Genomic DNA, 17370 nt, shown 5'->3' with positions numbered 1-17370 from the left:
TTTCACAGTCCGATGCCCCGACAGGACTCAGCAGTCATGGCCGGCAGTCTGACCCGCCAAGGCTCCCCGAACCCCGGCTACAGCGCCAACAACAACGCGGTCCCGGTGCCGGCCCTCACGCAGACGGACTCCAGGGACAAATGGAGCAAAAAGATGGATTTTCTCTTGTCTGTCATTGGTTTTGCGGTGGACCTGGGAAATGTTTGGAGATTTCCGTACGTATGTTACCAAAACGGTGGCGGTAAGTGGTTTAGAGATTTTAAACCATCGCCATTCAGCTTCATTTCACAAATCTAATATACGGAAACACTTTTATATTTTCTTCAAATGGATTCAATCTCAGAATTTGTGCTCAAATGGTTTCAAAATGTTTGTAGAAACTGTCCATGGTGCTGAAGTCCACAGAAAAGTTATATCGCCTCTATACTCTTCTTTGGTCACGTGTTTATCAATATTGTTAACAATAAAAGAGCGTTTTAGTGAATACTTTAAAAAAATGTCTGCACGGATTGGTTCTGTTTTCATTTCATTTTATGATTGTGTGTATATGAATATACAGTAAGTGCGTCAGAAGTGTGTTGACACAGCCGTGATGGATTCTCGTAAATCCCCCTTTGATCTGAAACATGTAAACCACAATTTAACAGTGAGTTGATGTAAAAAAAAAAATAAAAAAAAAGGCCAATGAGAAGTCTCATTTTCACATTATAATTTAATGTTTCAAAGAAGAATTCAAGCCCTGTTAAGTCTCCATGCTTTTATGAATGTCCTCACTTTGTCTTCACACACGAGACAGCGCTGACAGGCATCACCACCTTCATGGACCATTCACCCCTCATGCATCTCTGCAGGTGCTTTCCTGATCCCCTACATTTTGATGGCTATCTTCGGCGGTGTGCCGCTCTTTTACATGGAGCTGGCACTGGGGCAGTTCCACAGAACCGGAGCCATATCCATATGGAAACACATCTGTCCCATTTTCAAAGGTAAGGCTTCACACCGAACTGCTCAAGGGCAGATGTTCACAAGCTGTCACTCAGTGAAAGGTTGTGGTTGCGTTTGAGGTTATGTTGTCAAAAAGTGATTTGATTAATGTAAATGCATCTTCAAAGAGGGCCAGTGAATGATAAGGAGACCTCCTCTCTTACCTGCCTCGTCTGTTTCAGGTTTAGGCTATGCCATATGTATCATCGCCCTGTATGTGTCCTTCTACTACAACACCATCATCGCCTGGGCCCTCTTCTATTTCTACTCCTCGTTCTCCACCATCTTGCCTTGGACGAACTGCGACAACGTGTGGAACACCCCCGACTGCACCAACTATTTCGGTGTCGACAACGTCACCTGGACGAATTCCTCCAGGTCTCCGGCCGAGGAATTTTACACGTAAGTGCATGTAAGTGTGAGTTACAGAAACCACGTGTATAAATAGCCTTTACAGTAATACGTAAATATAGCCGGCTAGTGATTCCGTCCGGGAAAGGTTGTCTTCCGTGCCGACGCTGCGATGAACAAGCTTGTTTGATCGTGACAGGAGGAATGTCCTTGAGCTCCACAAGTCTTCGGGCCTGAGAGACGTCGGGGGGGTTCGCTGGCAGTTGATGCTCTGCCTTTTTCTCATCTTCACCATCGTATACTTCAGTCTCTGGAAGGGCGTGAAGACCTCAGGGAAGGTAACACACTGCAGTTGCATCACAGCCATAATAACATAGGAAATTACGATCCTCCCATCCACATAGCTACGACGTCTGTGTCTCTGATTTATCTCCACACCAGGTAGTGTGGGTGACTGCCACCTTGCCCTACATTGTGCTTTTCATCCTGCTCATCCGAGGGGCCACTCTGCCAGGAGCCTGGAGAGGAGTGGTGTTTTACCTGAAGCCCCAGTGGGGGAAGCTGCTGGAGACCAGTGTGAGTTGTACAAACTTGGTCATTCTGCTGGTTTGTCAGAAAACAATACAAATTTGGTCGAAACATGGTCTCGCCTTGTAAGCTTGGTCCCTTGAGAATCCTATTTTATATGTTTATATTAATATTATGAAGATATATGTCTTTTGTCCACCATTTCTCAAGTACAAAAGTGTGATATACTCCATTTGATTGTGTATCACCTCCCAAAGCTCTTTAACTGTGGGTAAGACAGTGATGTGACTACTTCTCCACTGTCCTGCCAACATTTAAGCGTTGCTGATTCATATTAAACCTGCTATAATTAAAAAAAACACAACTGGATCTCTCACGCATAAGAGGCAGTGGCTTAGAATAAACCTTAAATTCATTTCTACCCACTAGTCCCTGGAGAATCTGCCTATATATTTTTTTGAGATTCATGAAACGTCCTCATTTTCCTCTCCAGCTCAGTGCGGCTGTTTGCTAAACATGTGTGAGTGCTTTGGTGGGAAGGGAATATGGATGAGACCAAATGAGATGCATAAATAAGCCACAGAGCAGGATAATAAGATGCATAATTGGTTTAGATTTTCTGACCATTAACAAAGGACTCCCTCTCTGTCTCACTCACCAATATCCAAAGCTGCCCTCCTCTTTTTAAAACCGAACGCGTGCTGCTCTTCAGATCTCCCTGCGTACAGGTGTGCGGCAACTCGATTTTTATACCACTGACACAACACCTCTTCTGCTTCTGAGGGATCCAAACACACAAATAAAAATGAACATTTAAAGATATTAATTTCATTTGGAGGGTGGAAAAACTGGGTCTAATCGGTGAAAGAAATACTGTTTTTTCATGCTAATCAATGCCCATGGCAACCTAAAGCACTTATAGTCTCAGATAGTGTAATGTCCCTTTCTGTCCCCCTTGCTGTCTTTTCTAGGTATGGGTGGATGCTGCCGCTCAGATATTCTTCTCCCTGGGGCCTGGGTTCGGGGTGCTCCTGGCTCTCTCAAGCTACAACCCTTTCACAAATAACTGCTATCGGTACGACACACTGATTTCTTTATGAAACTACATTTCAATTGCAAAGTAAAAAGGGTCAATTCTGGCTGAAAACAGATTGTTTTATGTAAAAGAAAGAAAACAACTAGCAGAAGTCTGGAGTGTAAGTTTTGATTGTTTATTTGCTGATCTTAAGTGACTAATTCTGTGGAGATGGAAGATATTTCTTTACTAAAAGCTGACACTTGGTTATTATTTCCCAAATTCGTTTCATTGGACAGATGTTTTCCATCTCTAATGAACACACAACAAACTACAGCAGAGTATTCATCCATCCATCCATTATCTGTAGCCACTTCTATAATTCCAGGTCGCAGGGAGCGCTGGTGTTGATCCCAGCTGACACTGGGCGAAGGCAGGGTCACCCCTGAAGGGGTCGCCAGGCTACAGTAGAGTATTCCTCATTGCTATTGTAGTGAGATGTCTATGGTTACTAGCCAGGAGTATCCTCAGTGTGTCAGACACAAAGCTGAAGAGAAAACATAAAGGAACCCATTCAACAAAGGTCAGAAGGGTCAACGAGGCGTGTCTCTGGTAGAAATGAAAAATTAGGTTTACGGAAGAATTATAGGGATGACAGTCATTATTGAACAGGCTTTCATTTCTTCCTCAACAGCGACGCCATTGTGACCAGTTTGGTGAACTGTCTGACCAGCTTCGTGTCGGGGTTCGTGATCTTCACCGTGCTGGGCTACATGGCAGAGATGAGGAAGGTGGAGGTGGAGGATGTAGCCAAGGATAAAGGTCAGCAAAGATGTTTTAAATTTCAAATCATGAAAAGATCAAACTCAATCAGAAAACAAACGCTGACCCTGATCTCCACTAATTTGATATTTTCACGCCTTCAGGACCAAGCTTACTCTTCATCACATACCCAGAAGCCATTGCAAACATGATGGGCTCAACCTTTTTTGCAATCATCTTTTTTGTGATGATGATCACGCTGGGACTGGACAGCACGGTACGAACTGTGATCACTGGACTAACGTTGTGGCCACTGGGTCAGAAAACTATCCAGCTAGTGGTTAATTTGACTGAGAATTTGTTTTTTTTACCTGAAACAAAGCCTCCAAATATATTGAATGGCTTCTGATATAAATTTCTAGAAGCTACCATATACGCCTGTATATTTGAAACCTTCCAACAACAACAACAATGCTATTGTGTGTTTCAGTTTGGTGGGCTGGAGGCGATCATCACCGCCGTGCTGGATGAATACCCAGACCGTTTCTCTCACAGACGTGAACTTTTGGTTCTGGGATTGGTAATTGTCTGCTTTTTGGGTTCTCTAAGCACCCTTACAAATGTAAGTTTTTTCACATTTTCCTGCATCTTTCAGGTTGTTCTGGACACGTGAATTAAATATGTGCAGTCTGATGATGGACTGTGTTATTAGTCGGTGTAAACTGTTATCGGCAGGGCGGTGCCTACGTGGTGAAGCTGCTGGAGGAGTTCGGAGTAGGATCCTCTATTATAGCCGTGGGTTTCCTTGAGGTCATTGCAGTTTCCTGGTTCTACGGTAAACAAGAGATTATGATCGGCTGGTATTCAGTTTCTTTTTATTTTGAAATGAAAATCCATGACAATGAAAAACACATCTTGTGTTTATGTTGTTGCTTTCAGGCGTTCAAAGATTTAGCAGTGATATTCAGTCCATGTTGGGCCAGGCTCCAGGGTTATTCTGGAAGGTGTGCTGGGTCGCCATCAGTCCAGCATTTCTAGCAGTAAGATTTGATTTTTATTTTTATTTCAGAAGAAATATTTTATCTGTAGTCCTTTGATGATGTCATACATTTAAGTCATCCAGATATCAATGGGCTGAAGAGGACCAGGACCAAACAATCTCAAAGGCCTTTTAAGACATAACAGTTGATCGATCCCTCATCTAAATATAGTTTGATATACTTCCCTCTTATATGCATGACTCTCTCTGGTTTTCTTCCTGTTGACATTTAGGATTATGACACTATTATTACTTCCTTTATATATTTATTTGTGTGACAGATATATTACCCTTCCTCTATATTATTTCCTATAGAATACATTTACATGTGGAAATGGTAAATGTGGAAATGTATATGTATATCCTCAGTATATTATAGTGAGCTCCCTGCTGAAAGCGCCGCCCCTCACGCTGTTCGATTATAAGTACCCCGACTGGAGCATCACAGTGGGATACATCATTGGCTTCTCATCCTTCATATGGATCCCCGTCTACATGGTCTACAAGCTGGTGTGGACCCCTGGATCTCTAAAACAGGTCAGTGGACCCAGAGGGAGGGGTGAACGTGTCTAGTCCTGCTCGATGTAAGATAACTTTTGTTGTGATATGACACTATGAATAAAATCTCTCGGTTTTCCACAGAGGTTGGCGGTGTGTCTCAGACCAGAGAGGACCATACCGGACATCCACACTGACAGCCTCAACATGGCCAGTGTGCCCGTGTGAAAGAAAAACACCTCAACACGTGATAAAATACCCCTGCTTGTAGTTTCTATTCAAACCACAGTTATAAGTTATTATTTGTGACCGAACAGGAACACGATCTGACATTGTGACCTGCTGATGATGACGATGTCCAACATGTCAAACTTTTCACTGCACATGTACACTGTAAAATGTAAAATGGTAAATGCTGCTAAATTTCTAATTCCAAGAGGAACTGAGATAGCAATACTGGTACCTTTGTGTATGGTCTGTGTGTATTCAGATATATATGTAGCTTCACATGTTGCCATTTTCAAGTGTTACATTCTTGCGTTTGTAGTAGTCCCTTAATGGTCTGTTTCCCCTTAATCAGCCTTCTTTATCTCACAACAATATGCCAAGGAAAAAAAACAACAAAAAACATGCATTTCTATATGTAACGTTCAGCACATCATTTCTATTGCATGGGACTGTTTTTTCTAGATTTTCTGTGGTTTGTGAAAGTTAGATGAAACAATGGAAACACCATTGGTGCACTTCACCACTTGAGTAATGGTGGTAGCAGTGTTTTGCATGTAATTTCATGTAATAAAAAACGTCAGCAGGCTATTCCTCCACTCCGTAGACAGAATACTGTCAGCTAATGTTTTTTTACAGTTTTTTCCAGCTCGGTTGTATTTTTTTGTGACAATTTGAACAGATATCGTGTTTTTGCTGGACAGCCAGAGGAGAGAGATTAAATGGTAGCAAATACACCAATAAAAACACTCCCTGTTATGTTTTTGCCAATGCTGTATTTTATATTTATACAGTAGATCTGTTATACAGTGTTTGTATAGGATTTCACACCAGCTGCTGGATATATCTGCTAAAATGTTTTGTTTTTCCCTACAAGTGTTTGTCAAGGAGATACGTGAGGCTCTCAGACAAAGATCAGTTCATTTTCCAAGAAAATAAAAAGTTGAAGTTGGACTGTATATTGGTTCTTCATATTCAAAATGAACTTTTTGATCTTCATCTGACACCTTCATTTAACTCAAGGTAGCCTGTTATGCCTTAATCTGCTTAAAACACTGTATGTACAAACAATGTAAAAGTTGTATTGATATTGTGCCTCTCCAATGTTTTCACTCTAATTTAAAAATATGTTTTTTCCACCTGCAGATACAGAATAATATCACATGTGTCTTGACCCCATGTTAAAATTATCTAAAAGTGCTTTATATTTTATTTATATTCAGAGAATAATGTGACTGATGACTGTTGTGTGATTTCAGTCCTTTTCAACCTGGTTTATGTACTAGTCAGATGTGTATGAATTAATTACAGTAAACATTACAAATTTCATCTTTGTGTTTCTTTTCATTTCTGGAGGTTAAACATTAAGACGAACAATCAAAACCAAACGTTGTACAGCATTTCGTTAAGTTCCACTATGTATATTACAACGGGAACTACATTTTTTCCTAAATGGTAGATGTGTAGCAGAACACACGAGAGATTTTCTCTTGTAAATCTCCATATGGTGATCTTCATGTCTTTGTAATGGCTGTTGGCTGTTGTTGCTCACCTCAATTAGATATTCTAATTAACAAACTAATTTGCAACATCCAGAATCCATCAACATACAAGGAAATAGAGCAGCCTCTACCTTCAAACACGCACACAGACACACACACACACACACACACACACACACACACACACACACACACACACACACACACACACACACACACGCACACACACAATCACATCAGATCTTTACTTACTGAACTGATTTGTATTTATGTGTATACGAGATGAGAAAGTGGTTGGAAACATTTGATTCCGTGCTGAGCTGCTGGTTGACGGACGTGCAGATCAAAGCCCTTTTGTGTCACTGACTGCCATTGAAGTAGAGAACAGGCAAACACAGGAGACACATAAAAGAGACACTGCTAAATAGCCGGTTTCTTCTGTGCCTGACATGAACACCTCCACAAACCATATATATTTAGGGTAACATGACTGATACTATGTATCCATTATTCCTGACGAATCACAGAGCAGTAGCTTTCTATCCAAGTAAAACGAGATTACTGTAAAATAGGGATTCCAGGTACAGTTCTGTATACTGAAGCAATCATTGTCAGAATAATATATATATATATATATATATATATATATATATATATATATATATATATATATGTTTTGGGCTGCTAGTCTATTACTATGCTAATGAGGGGCCAGAAGACAGCATAGATTTGTCAGCCCTCAGAGAGTCATATTGTCTGTCTGTGTATAATACTCCCAGTGAGCAGGACTGATGTTTTAATATTGGATCTTCATAATCCTTGTATCAATGTGACGATTGGTCTGGCATATAATTGCTGTATTTTCTTGATTTCATGATATAAAATGACACATAGTGTAATAGAAGATTTTATTTATATCGGTGACAACAAACGCTCATTCCTTCCTACGTTTTAATGGGCCACCAAACCTGCATTAAACAGTGAAACACAACCACCAGTGGGTATTGTGCTTCACACAAAGATGGAGGTAATGTTTTTAAATTAGCACTCTTTGTCATTAACCAATCAATTGGGAACCGAATGTTTCGTGCTGGGACAGTTGAGACTTGGAAAGCTGATTTGCTGAGAAGCCTCATTTGACTGTTGTGTTAATAAATGAGTTCAGTAATCTGCATGCATATGAAACAAGCAGTTATGCTTATGTAAGACTCTCATGTGCTGTCATGACAATGTTGCAATCCATTGATGAATCGACACAGACATACAGACAAAAGATGAAAGTCAGGCAATGATACGAAGTTTATAACTAAAAAGAGTGCATTACCGTACCTTGATAGCTTATTAAGCCTATCAAGCGTCCATTCTTGACTCAGGTCAAAGCAGAGAAAAAGTTTGATACAGTTTAAATGTCTTCGCCTATTAAAAACAGGATCTCTGAGTTTGTGCTTTAATGAAATGTTTGTTTTGATTAGTTTATCGAGGAAGTCTCCACTTTTAATTTCAGGCCACCATGACTGACATTTCCTAACATTCATTAAGCTTCCCCGGCATAAAATTAAGAGCCATAAGTGTTTTGCAATGGTGTGCACTCCTACGTTCTATGCAGGATGAAGGTAAAGGCCATATACATCACTCATGCAGAGTAATTATATAAGGATATAACCGCAAGGAGCTTGACCTTTGTGTCTATTTTTCATTGCTCTTTGACATTTCAGAAATGGGGAAATGAGATGGAGGCCTCACACTTGTGTGATGGTTACCAGTAAGAAAAGAGACCTTATAGACTTTGTATTTTCACAGTCAAACCTGGAAACCCCTGGGATGCATGCACTGTCAAATAAATGCACTGCTTGAAGCGTCTACATGGGAATATTCCTGTTTCTTTAGTCCTCTATAATCATAATAATAAATCAATAATAATAATAATAATAATAATAATAATAATAATATTAATAATAATAATATTAATAATAATAATAATAATAATAATAATAATAATAATAACAATAATAATAACCATAATAATAATAAATCAATATCTTTGCGTTTCAAATCTCAGTAAAATATGGTCTCTATGTGAACGTAATTGCTCAGTGGGAACAACCCAACGGCTTTAGGACCCGGATGCGACAGCGGAAGAAGAACCGCCTGACTGTCATCACCACCATCATCATCCTCCTCATCCTCCTCCAGCCTCCGCCGCTACGATGCTGCGTCTCATCCCGCACACACTCATCATGTGTTTCAGCGTGTTGGTGAACGGACAACCCGCCGACTCCAAAGTGGCCGAGAGAGCTTATGTTGTTTTACAGAAGCAGAATTTAGGTGAGACTCGACGTTGCTATAGAAACCGACGTGAGGCCCGTAGGTGCAGCCAATGACTAGCGGTCTCGCGAGGCGTTTAAACGCTTCAAAAACGCCTTTCTGTCTTTATTCTAGAGTGACAACTAGTCACTGGTGAAACAGACTTACTTAAAACCAGCATCACCAGTCAGGCCATCGTCTTACTGGTGTGTAATTTGTGTCGGCGTGTGTTTGATGTGCTCACAGTCACGCTGGGGAGTGTCCTCGCGGTGCTGCTGGTGCTGATGATCATCATGGCTGTCTGTGTCTACAAACCGCTGTCTCGTCGGTGAAGCCTGTGGGATAAAGAACGAGAGACAGACAGGTGTGTCCACGCGCCCGCTGCACCGAGGACCGAGGACCGAGAACCGCGTACCGAGAACCGCGGAGTGCAGCGCTGGAGCCACAACGACCTCCGACGGGAGCAGCCGAGCTCTGCCACCGCAATATACGTCTATCACCCAGACTGCACAATTATATATGAACTGGGTTTTCTTTTTTTTCATGAAATCAGGTTATTTAAGACTGGATGTATGTTTGATGCGTCAGGATATCAGGATTTTGTTGCAGTAATTTGTATTTGATTAGCTTCTGACAAAGGGACATCGGAATTATAGAAATGATTGCCTTTTTTGCACTTCATCTGAATGAAAACGCTGTAATTAGTGCAGTTTGTTATAAGTATTTTATTATTTAAGGGAATTTTGGTCTATAAGCCTGGAGTTCTGCAACCGTTCAATAAATCAGTGGTATTATAAAATCAAAGTTGTCATTGTTTAAATGTTCATCAATTAAACCAGAGTGGTTTAATTGAGTGGAATGTGGAAATCTGCTCATCACTTTTCTGGAATTGAAAATTACTAAATTTAAAACCATTTTGGCCTTTAAAAAAAAAAGGAAATAATAAACTTCACAAGACAATAGTGGGAAGAAACCTACAGCATTAAATACATACATATCCAAATCATTATGATAGAAAAGCATATAAGGTTGTCTCTTTTGTTATCAGCTGTGTTCTTGTAAATAAAGCACATGAACAAAGTCCCGTTTAGTCCTCATGGAAATAAAGTGCTTTTATTTTAGAACATTTTGAAACGGACACATTTTCTTAAAATTTTTAACATTAAAAAAAACAACAAGTTTGCAGCTGGAACGGTATATTACAAAGACCTGCATTAAATTAACCAAAGGTAGCTTTTTTTTTTTTAAAGTCGAATGTTCAGCAGTTTGGAAACTTGTTCATTGTATAAGTAGTTTGTGAGCTGCAGCCCCTAAATATGAGAAGCAGCTTTGCAGATATCTTTGATAAGTGGTTGGTTGTCAGTGAAAGCAACTCTAGTGGTTAATGCATGTTACTCAGCATCATCCTGGTACAACTGAAACCGCTTCATCTCATTTTTATATTACAAAATTAAAAAATGTTTAGTCTTAAGTGGCACCACATAAAATCACCACCTCTTGCCCCCCACCACAGCATCGTCAGGTCAAAGCAATCCCTTGGCACATGCTGAAGAACCTAATCCTACATATGGCGGTCATGCTAGGAGTCTGTGCTGTCTTTACTTTCGCTCAGAGGTCAAGAGTTGTTCGAGGCTACACAAGGCTAACAGACTGCCTTTAGAAATCTGAATAATCTCTGCAGCCTTGGTTGTGCGACTGCTTTTAAACTGCATGCCGGCTGTAAACCCACGGACAGATTGGGCTCTGCTATTACGTTTTGGAACTGGAGGTGCAGTTACTCAATGACAGTTAACAAACATGTATTTTTTTTCACCATGAAATCTGAGAAAATGTTCACTAACAATCCGGGAAATTTGAAAACTCCATTGTTCTGCAGCAAAGATATTAAATTAGCATGCAGCCGATTTAAAATTTATCTCACAGCAACATGCTTCTGTTTACCAATCTGTAGAGTGTACACTCACAAAGCACAAGAAAGTGGATTTACTTATGACCCTTTGACTCAAAACTTACTGAATTAATATCAATATGGCAGATATGCAGGGGTGATACCATTTTGCACCAAAGAAGAATTCCCAATAGATTTATATACCAATTCCAAAGTGAAGGGAAAGTGTGTAAAATTGGAACCCTGAGATTTCTGTTATTCTGTGAGCCCACGCTCAGAAGAACACTCAAATCTGTCCCTTTAGGTCCACAGTATTAGAGGCTTTTAATTGTGCTAGGCTGTTTTCATTCTAGCAATCTAAATACCAGTGACTGAGGCAACAGGTTGGAGGGAAAAAAACAACAAACGGCGCTCTGGAACTTAAGTGGCACATTTGAGTGTCAGCACTACATGAAGCCATCTTGAGTAGTCATTTTGTTCATAGAACCACAATTTACACTGATTTGACCCCACTCCGAGCAACAGTGTGATCAACACACGAGTTGCTGCTGTGATTCCGATTTGGATAGAAACTTAATAAAAAGTAGAACAGACCCTGAAATCATCTGGAGGAGTCCATGAACTAAGCTTGAAGATGGAGACACACTATGTTGAGATACAAATATATAAAGGAGTATGATCTTACCAAAAATACCTTTTGGAAAATATTGCCTGTGCAAGGATGATCTGCTACAGAAAGAAACCTGCAGTTGCATAGATGACTACAGTGGTTAGGAAGGAAAATTGAGGTGTGGTGGTTTCTTCTGGATCTGGAAATGTTGCATTATTATTCCCTCGTATTCCTTTTACTTCTCAGTGAGTGATAGCTGCAAGATCATCTCCAGCTCCTCTGCCTCCTGCTTCCTTATCTTGTCTTCTTCCTCTTGAGCCCGGGCAGAGAGCTCAATGGCCAGGCGGAGCTCTGAGTCGGGGCTCGAGGCAGAGGCAGACGCAGACGGGGAGCTGACAGTGCTGGGGGTGTCTCCATATTCCACTAGCACCCCCTCTGGGATACTCCTAGAATGACATTGACAGGAGAGAGTGAGATCCAGCTCAGTTCTCAGGGTTCGGTGGACGGACTGATAAACATAATCCCCGTCAAGGAAAAGCAAGTGCCAAGGACTGTTCCTTTTATGACAAATAATTATGTAATTGCAACTTTAACCTGTGTTCGTACCTGTCACTCTGGCTACTGGGCATGACATCAGTGAAATCCCCATCAGCATCATCCCAAATCCCCCCCTGCAATGACAAAAACATCAGGGGCATTTAAAGGATGCAGCAACTTGCAGGGACTTTTAAAAGTTCTAACAACCGATGATTGTTCGGACCTGGCCCGGCGCTCCTCGAGACTCCAGGAGACTCTGGTGGATGGCGAACTGCAAAATCTCCTCGTCGTTGTTGGACATGGGTGTGTGCCGGCTGCCTCCTCGGCGGTGGTAAGTGGCAGGCACCTCAAACACTGAAGAAGACACCTGAAATAGAGGCAGTGCTGGATGCAAGAAAAAAGAAAAAGTGGTTTAGGAATGACAGGCTATTTTAAACGACTGCCTCATTTACTGGTTATACTGTCTGCGTTCCTACCTGCAGCTTCTTCCTCTTCTCCTGAGGACGTTGGTGTGGCTGCTGGTGTTGGGATCGCTTCCTCTTCAGTGCTGCATTTGTTAACGTTACCAAAGGTAATCCTGGCATTCAGCACATGAAACAGGGGAATCTCTACAACAGAGGAAAGCACAACAGATTAGTAAAAACAAAAAACAGAGGGAGCTTCTTTAAAGTGTAGTTTCTATTAAACTTGATGGGAATGCCACATACCTATTTTGACAGGAAATCCAGGAGGAAACTTCAGGGTCACAAAGTCTCGTAGACGGGCAAAATGGGAACTGGTCCGAGCCATGAGGTCAATGATGGGTGTCACCTGCTCCACCAGGGACAGAGGATGCTCCTCGCTCATCCATAATGTACCTTTGAACCTGGGTGCGACAAGATTAAAGCAAAAATGCTGTTGAAATGTGCAATGAAGAAAAAAGGGGTGGCAATGAGGAATAAAACAGGATGTTTCTGTGGCTAGAAAAGCGGTTCCTTACTTCTGTGTTCGAATGCTCAGTTCAATGGGTCGGCCGATGTCTCTGTTCCCCAGGTCAAAGTCAGGATCAAAGTATTCCTCTGGAGTGATGGCAGTGGGATTGGTGGCAGTAGCATACTCCAGAGTCAGGTCCTATAAAGTTGAGCACTCGTATCAAATCAGCCACGCATAAACAACACAAACTCACAACTTAAATACGGTTACTGAACGAATGTCTTACCCCTTGTGCACTAATGTGCTGCTCCACAGTCCCAAGCAGCGACTCCAAGATGTTCCTTTCACCTTTAAACGATAAAGTCTTACTACAGAACGCTCATTCGGTTTCCATCAAATGTGGGTTATAGAGTCATATTTGTCGCATATTTTCCACCTACTTTTTATCCTGGCTTTCTCCTCGTCTGTAAGATGCTCTGTCCTTGTCCTGATTACCACATTTACATTGTTCACACTGAAAACCTGCAAAAACAACCAGAATCTAAACTCATACACTGTTATAAATAGGCTCCACCGTTTTGAGTGGCACCAATATTTAGTTGTAATGAAAAGGAAAATGTCGTAAACTACTGTGAACCTTTGCTTCAAATCCATTGACCATTTCAGTTTTGTCAGCTCTCCAGCCCCAAATTCCAGACTTGTTCCTGTGAAAAAGAAACCAAAAACCAAAATGGTTATCTTTTGTGAAAACTAAAGCATCATTACAGGCAAAAACAACCATCACATTAGCTAGTTTGGAAGAAATTATACAACCTATAGGTATTGAATATTTTACTTTTACATTGAGCAGAAGCCCTGCTGTATTTAATAACATTACAGAGGACTCAGTTCCATTCAGGTGTTCCAATAAGCAGCTGAGCCAGAATATCACAGCACTAAACACCTATATGGAATGCAGCCATCACTAAAGTTATTAGTTACACCTTTGTTTGTTTGACAAGTGTGTGTTTGTGGACATTATCCAGATGAAGATGTGCAAGATTATGTAGAGACAATATATTATTTTAAACTAATTACATGATGTTTGAGTTACATTTGCTCACATTGTTAATATCTATTGCATGTTGTTAGTTTGTAGTCACATCATCACCCAGTTCAAAGTGATGATTAATCAGCCTGATGTTATCAGTGTTTACACATTAACCTCACTCAGAGTGTAATGCCACTAAAACAAGCGTGACAGCAACGGGATCTTATCTCATGATAAACTGTCACTTTGTGGAGTTAGTCTATGCATGCTGTCAGAAAAAAAGACACATTTAAAAAGATGGGACTCTTGCCTCTCAAAAGCAATGTCCTTGGTGTCCAGGTAGGTGTTGACAATAGACGTGGTCAACCTTTTGGCAACTTCCTGTTCAGCCGGCTGCATCGATTCTAGCGTGACATCCTCAATTTCTTGAGATATGTTGAAGCGTTCGGTGTCCACGACTTCATCGTCATGGTTCACCTCCATTAACTCTGCACACGAATCTGTACGAATACAGGCGGGGATGGATTTCAATCATTTTTACAGAAAAAGTCCAAATCAAAGGAGGTGTAAGAGAGTTAGATCACACACCATCTCCTCTGAAGATGTAGCTTCTGCGTCCTCTGATCCAAGTCATGTTTTCAAAGCCTAGCAGAGTGGCATCCACTCGCAGGCTGGCGCCACTTTTCCAAATGCGACAAACATCACTTGGACAAACCCGGGACAGAAGAGGGACTGTGAAGCAACAGCATATAAATGTGCCACACGTGAAAATCCAAGTCACTCATTACGAAACCGAAACAAATTCATCACCCCACTCAGAGGCAGGTATCTAGTTTTCCCTGCCTGATGATGAAACCATGGCTATTTAATTGCTTGGTACAGTGTTAGAAACTTTTATGATATTCATCTACACATATAAAATAACTTACTCCAACTGGTGAACTCCCACTTCATTTCCATATAGAAGTCTGGAGACTATGGATGAAAAGATAAAGCGATTATTTCCTTTGCCGTTAATTGTTACCAGGCACACATACAGATGGAATAATAAGGCAACAGGAAAATACACAAAGTAAAACCTCTCGGATCTTTGCCAGCAGCTCAGGCACTCCTCCCAGGGCAGTGGAGGCTTTGAGGTAGTCTCTGCGTTGAAGCACTAACTGAACCATCTCCGGATCTCCGGTGCTGACGGCCTCCTGCAGTACTACACAGACACAGACACAGACACAGACAATTATAATATAACAAACCACTGAACCTTTTAAGAAACGCATCTGATCCCCAGGAGTAGCAAACATCCATTAGACAACCTCAAGAAATTATGGCAATAACCAAGGGGGAAGTGTTCTATTGAAGTCGGGGAGAGGATTTTTTTTTTTTGACCAGAAACAACATTAACAGAGAAGGGCTCTAAGTGATCAGACAACCCACATATTCTCATAAAGTATTTTTTTTACAAAACAAATGAGGGAAACATTTATAGTACAGCATTCGATATCATTTCTATGACTAACCTGTCCAATTCATGGAGTTTTCTTTCGTCACTTCAGCACCGTGTCTTAGAAGGACTCTCACCGACTCCAGGTGCCCGAGCGACACAGCCAGGTGCAGAGGTGTCCGACCCCTGGGATCCACAGCCTCGATGTCATTCTGAGAAAACCAAGGAGTGAACAACACATTAGTTTCCCCTGCACCTCTATTTGTGTGGTAAAATCTAAGCATTATTGACCCGAACAACATGAACAAAAGAGCAAGCTGTCCCGGCCTTGTAATGTTACTTCAATTGCAACTGAGCACCTTCAGATTATACCCCAAAGAGTCATAGTTTTAAACCTTTAATTTAGGTATTCTCTGGTAATGATATAGGACTGAAAACGTTGGAACGTTGAGCACCATGTCAAATGAGTCATTGCACCAAAACACAGTATTAACTGTGGTGGGTTACGAAGAGGAATAACACAATGAGATAAGAGATGCCTTTGAAAACGTGTAATATTTAGAGAGAAGTTGTGAGATTGGTCAGTTGCATGTTTGAAAGGAATGAAGCTGAGAAGACAACAGACATACTCAAACTCTTCAGAATAATAATAGCACGATTCATATGACACTAATTAAACTCTCATATATTCACACATCACAAATATATATATATATATATATATATATATATATATATATATATATATATATATATATATATATTAATTGCTAAAGCAGTTCTTTGTTATCACATGTAGATATTGCGTTTGAGTATTCCAAAAAAAATTGGGATAGTACTAGCTCAAAAGTAACAGCTGGAAACGTGCTTCAAATCTGTATTGGAATAGATTTTTCAAGTAAACTTCCGAACCTGTTGATCGGTGAATAGCTACGATCTCATAGACATTTCAAACGTTATCTGCGTGTGGCACAACGGAGCGTCTGTCAACATGACTGGCCTACTTTTACCGGATGGCTACGGATGATTCAACAGCTCACTACGGGCTTCGTCTAGCTAGCCCAGCATCGGTGTGACGGTCTGAAACATGTTCCGTGCTCCACCAACCTGTGGTACCGTGATTTGTGCCTCCAGCGTCCTGTAGTCATTCTCCCACACGGCGGAATGCAGGGGGAACTTCTCTCGGATGTCTTCGCTAACGTTAGCCGTGGACATCTTCCTCTTTGTGGAGTCGCTCAGTGCAACGTTAGCCAGCTTCTAGTAATTACAGCCATTGGAAAAACTGAGATAGCTACACGCTAGTTCTGCAAATATCCACGACAAATACGATCCATGGCCTCAACATTTGACAATAACAACGTCGAGATGTCTAACCGGAGTCCAACTTTTCAGCAAGCCTTCCCCTAAATAAAACTTTTGAACAAGGAAGTGCCAGGAGCAGTTCCCAATAATGACAGGGGTGTCATTTATTGAAACAGACTCACAATCGAATTCATACAATCTAATAAAGATCGCCTACCTTTCCCTTTAAAACGGAAGTTAATTTATATGTTATAACAAGCACGCATTTGGTAAATACACGACAGAAACGTGCATTGTAAATAAAATCATCGCCTTTAGAAAAAAAGGGAATAGTCTGTTCCAGTTGGACGGAACCATTCAACATATCCGTATGGGGGTCGCCAAACATCTGAGCGAAAATATAGTTTGTGTAGTTCTTTGGAAACGTGATTCTGTTTTACACGTT

General features: G+C 41.0%; 2 protein-coding genes across 2 annotated transcripts; one reads left to right on the top strand and one right to left on the bottom strand.

Annotated features, from left to right (window-relative positions):
* slc6a4b (solute carrier family 6 member 4b) lies at nucleotides 1–5731 on the top strand. Its single transcript, XM_084024806.1, has 13 exons — nucleotides 1–241; nucleotides 852–986; nucleotides 1167–1386; nucleotides 1535–1673; nucleotides 1777–1911; nucleotides 2835–2938; nucleotides 3573–3700; nucleotides 3805–3917; nucleotides 4131–4262; nucleotides 4376–4475; nucleotides 4580–4680; nucleotides 5049–5216; nucleotides 5322–5731. Exons 1-13 carry the CDS (start codon nucleotides 13–15, stop codon nucleotides 5403–5405), a joined length of 1788 nt encoding a protein of 595 aa, XP_083880932.1. The 5' UTR covers nucleotides 1–12; the 3' UTR covers nucleotides 5406–5731.
* Nucleotides 5732–10305: 4574 nt separating this feature from the next.
* Nucleotides 10306–17194, bottom strand: ankrd13a (ankyrin repeat domain 13A). The gene is made up of 15 exons (XM_084024795.1): nucleotides 16731–17194; nucleotides 15700–15835; nucleotides 15265–15389; nucleotides 15115–15160; nucleotides 14774–14917; nucleotides 14496–14685; nucleotides 13793–13859; nucleotides 13596–13677; nucleotides 13442–13503; nucleotides 13223–13353; nucleotides 12951–13108; nucleotides 12720–12851; nucleotides 12467–12627; nucleotides 12313–12377; nucleotides 10306–12152 (listed from the first exon to the last, which is right to left on the bottom strand). Exons 1-15 carry the CDS (start codon nucleotides 16836–16838, stop codon nucleotides 11942–11944), a joined length of 1818 nt encoding a protein of 605 aa, XP_083880921.1. The 5' UTR covers nucleotides 16839–17194; the 3' UTR covers nucleotides 10306–11941.
* Between the last annotated feature and the right edge of the window lie 176 nt (nucleotides 17195–17370).

This window comes from Eutrigla gurnardus (assembly GCF_963514095.1).
Source record: "Eutrigla gurnardus genome assembly, chromosome: 13".
NCBI classification, from domain to species: Eukaryota; Metazoa; Chordata; class Actinopteri; order Perciformes; family Triglidae; genus Eutrigla; species Eutrigla gurnardus.
Note: the sequence above shows the minus strand (reverse complement) of the source record. Positions and strands in the feature narration are given on the sequence as shown.

Coding starts and splice junctions, on each gene's coding strand:
- ankrd13a (XM_084024795.1), bottom strand. CDS start 16,838: ATGTCCACGGCTAACGTTAGCGAAGACATCCGAGAGAAGTTCCCCCTG. Junction 15,390..15,699: donor AAACTCCATGAATTGGACAG/GTTAGTCATAGA, acceptor GTGTCTGTGTAG/TACTGCAGGAGGCCGTCAGC. Junction 14,918..15,114: donor GTGGGAGTTCACCAGTTGGA/GTAAGTTATTTT, acceptor GTTGCTTCACAG/TCCCTCTTCTGTCCCGGGTT.
- slc6a4b (XM_084024806.1), top strand. CDS start 13: ATGCCCCGACAGGACTCAGCAGTCATGGCCGGCAGTCTGACCCGCCAA. Junction 242..851: donor ATGTTACCAAAACGGTGGCG/GTAAGTGGTTTA, acceptor GCATCTCTGCAG/GTGCTTTCCTGATCCCCTAC. Junction 4,681..5,048: donor TCAGTCCAGCATTTCTAGCA/GTAAGATTTGAT, acceptor GTATATCCTCAG/TATATTATAGTGAGCTCCCT.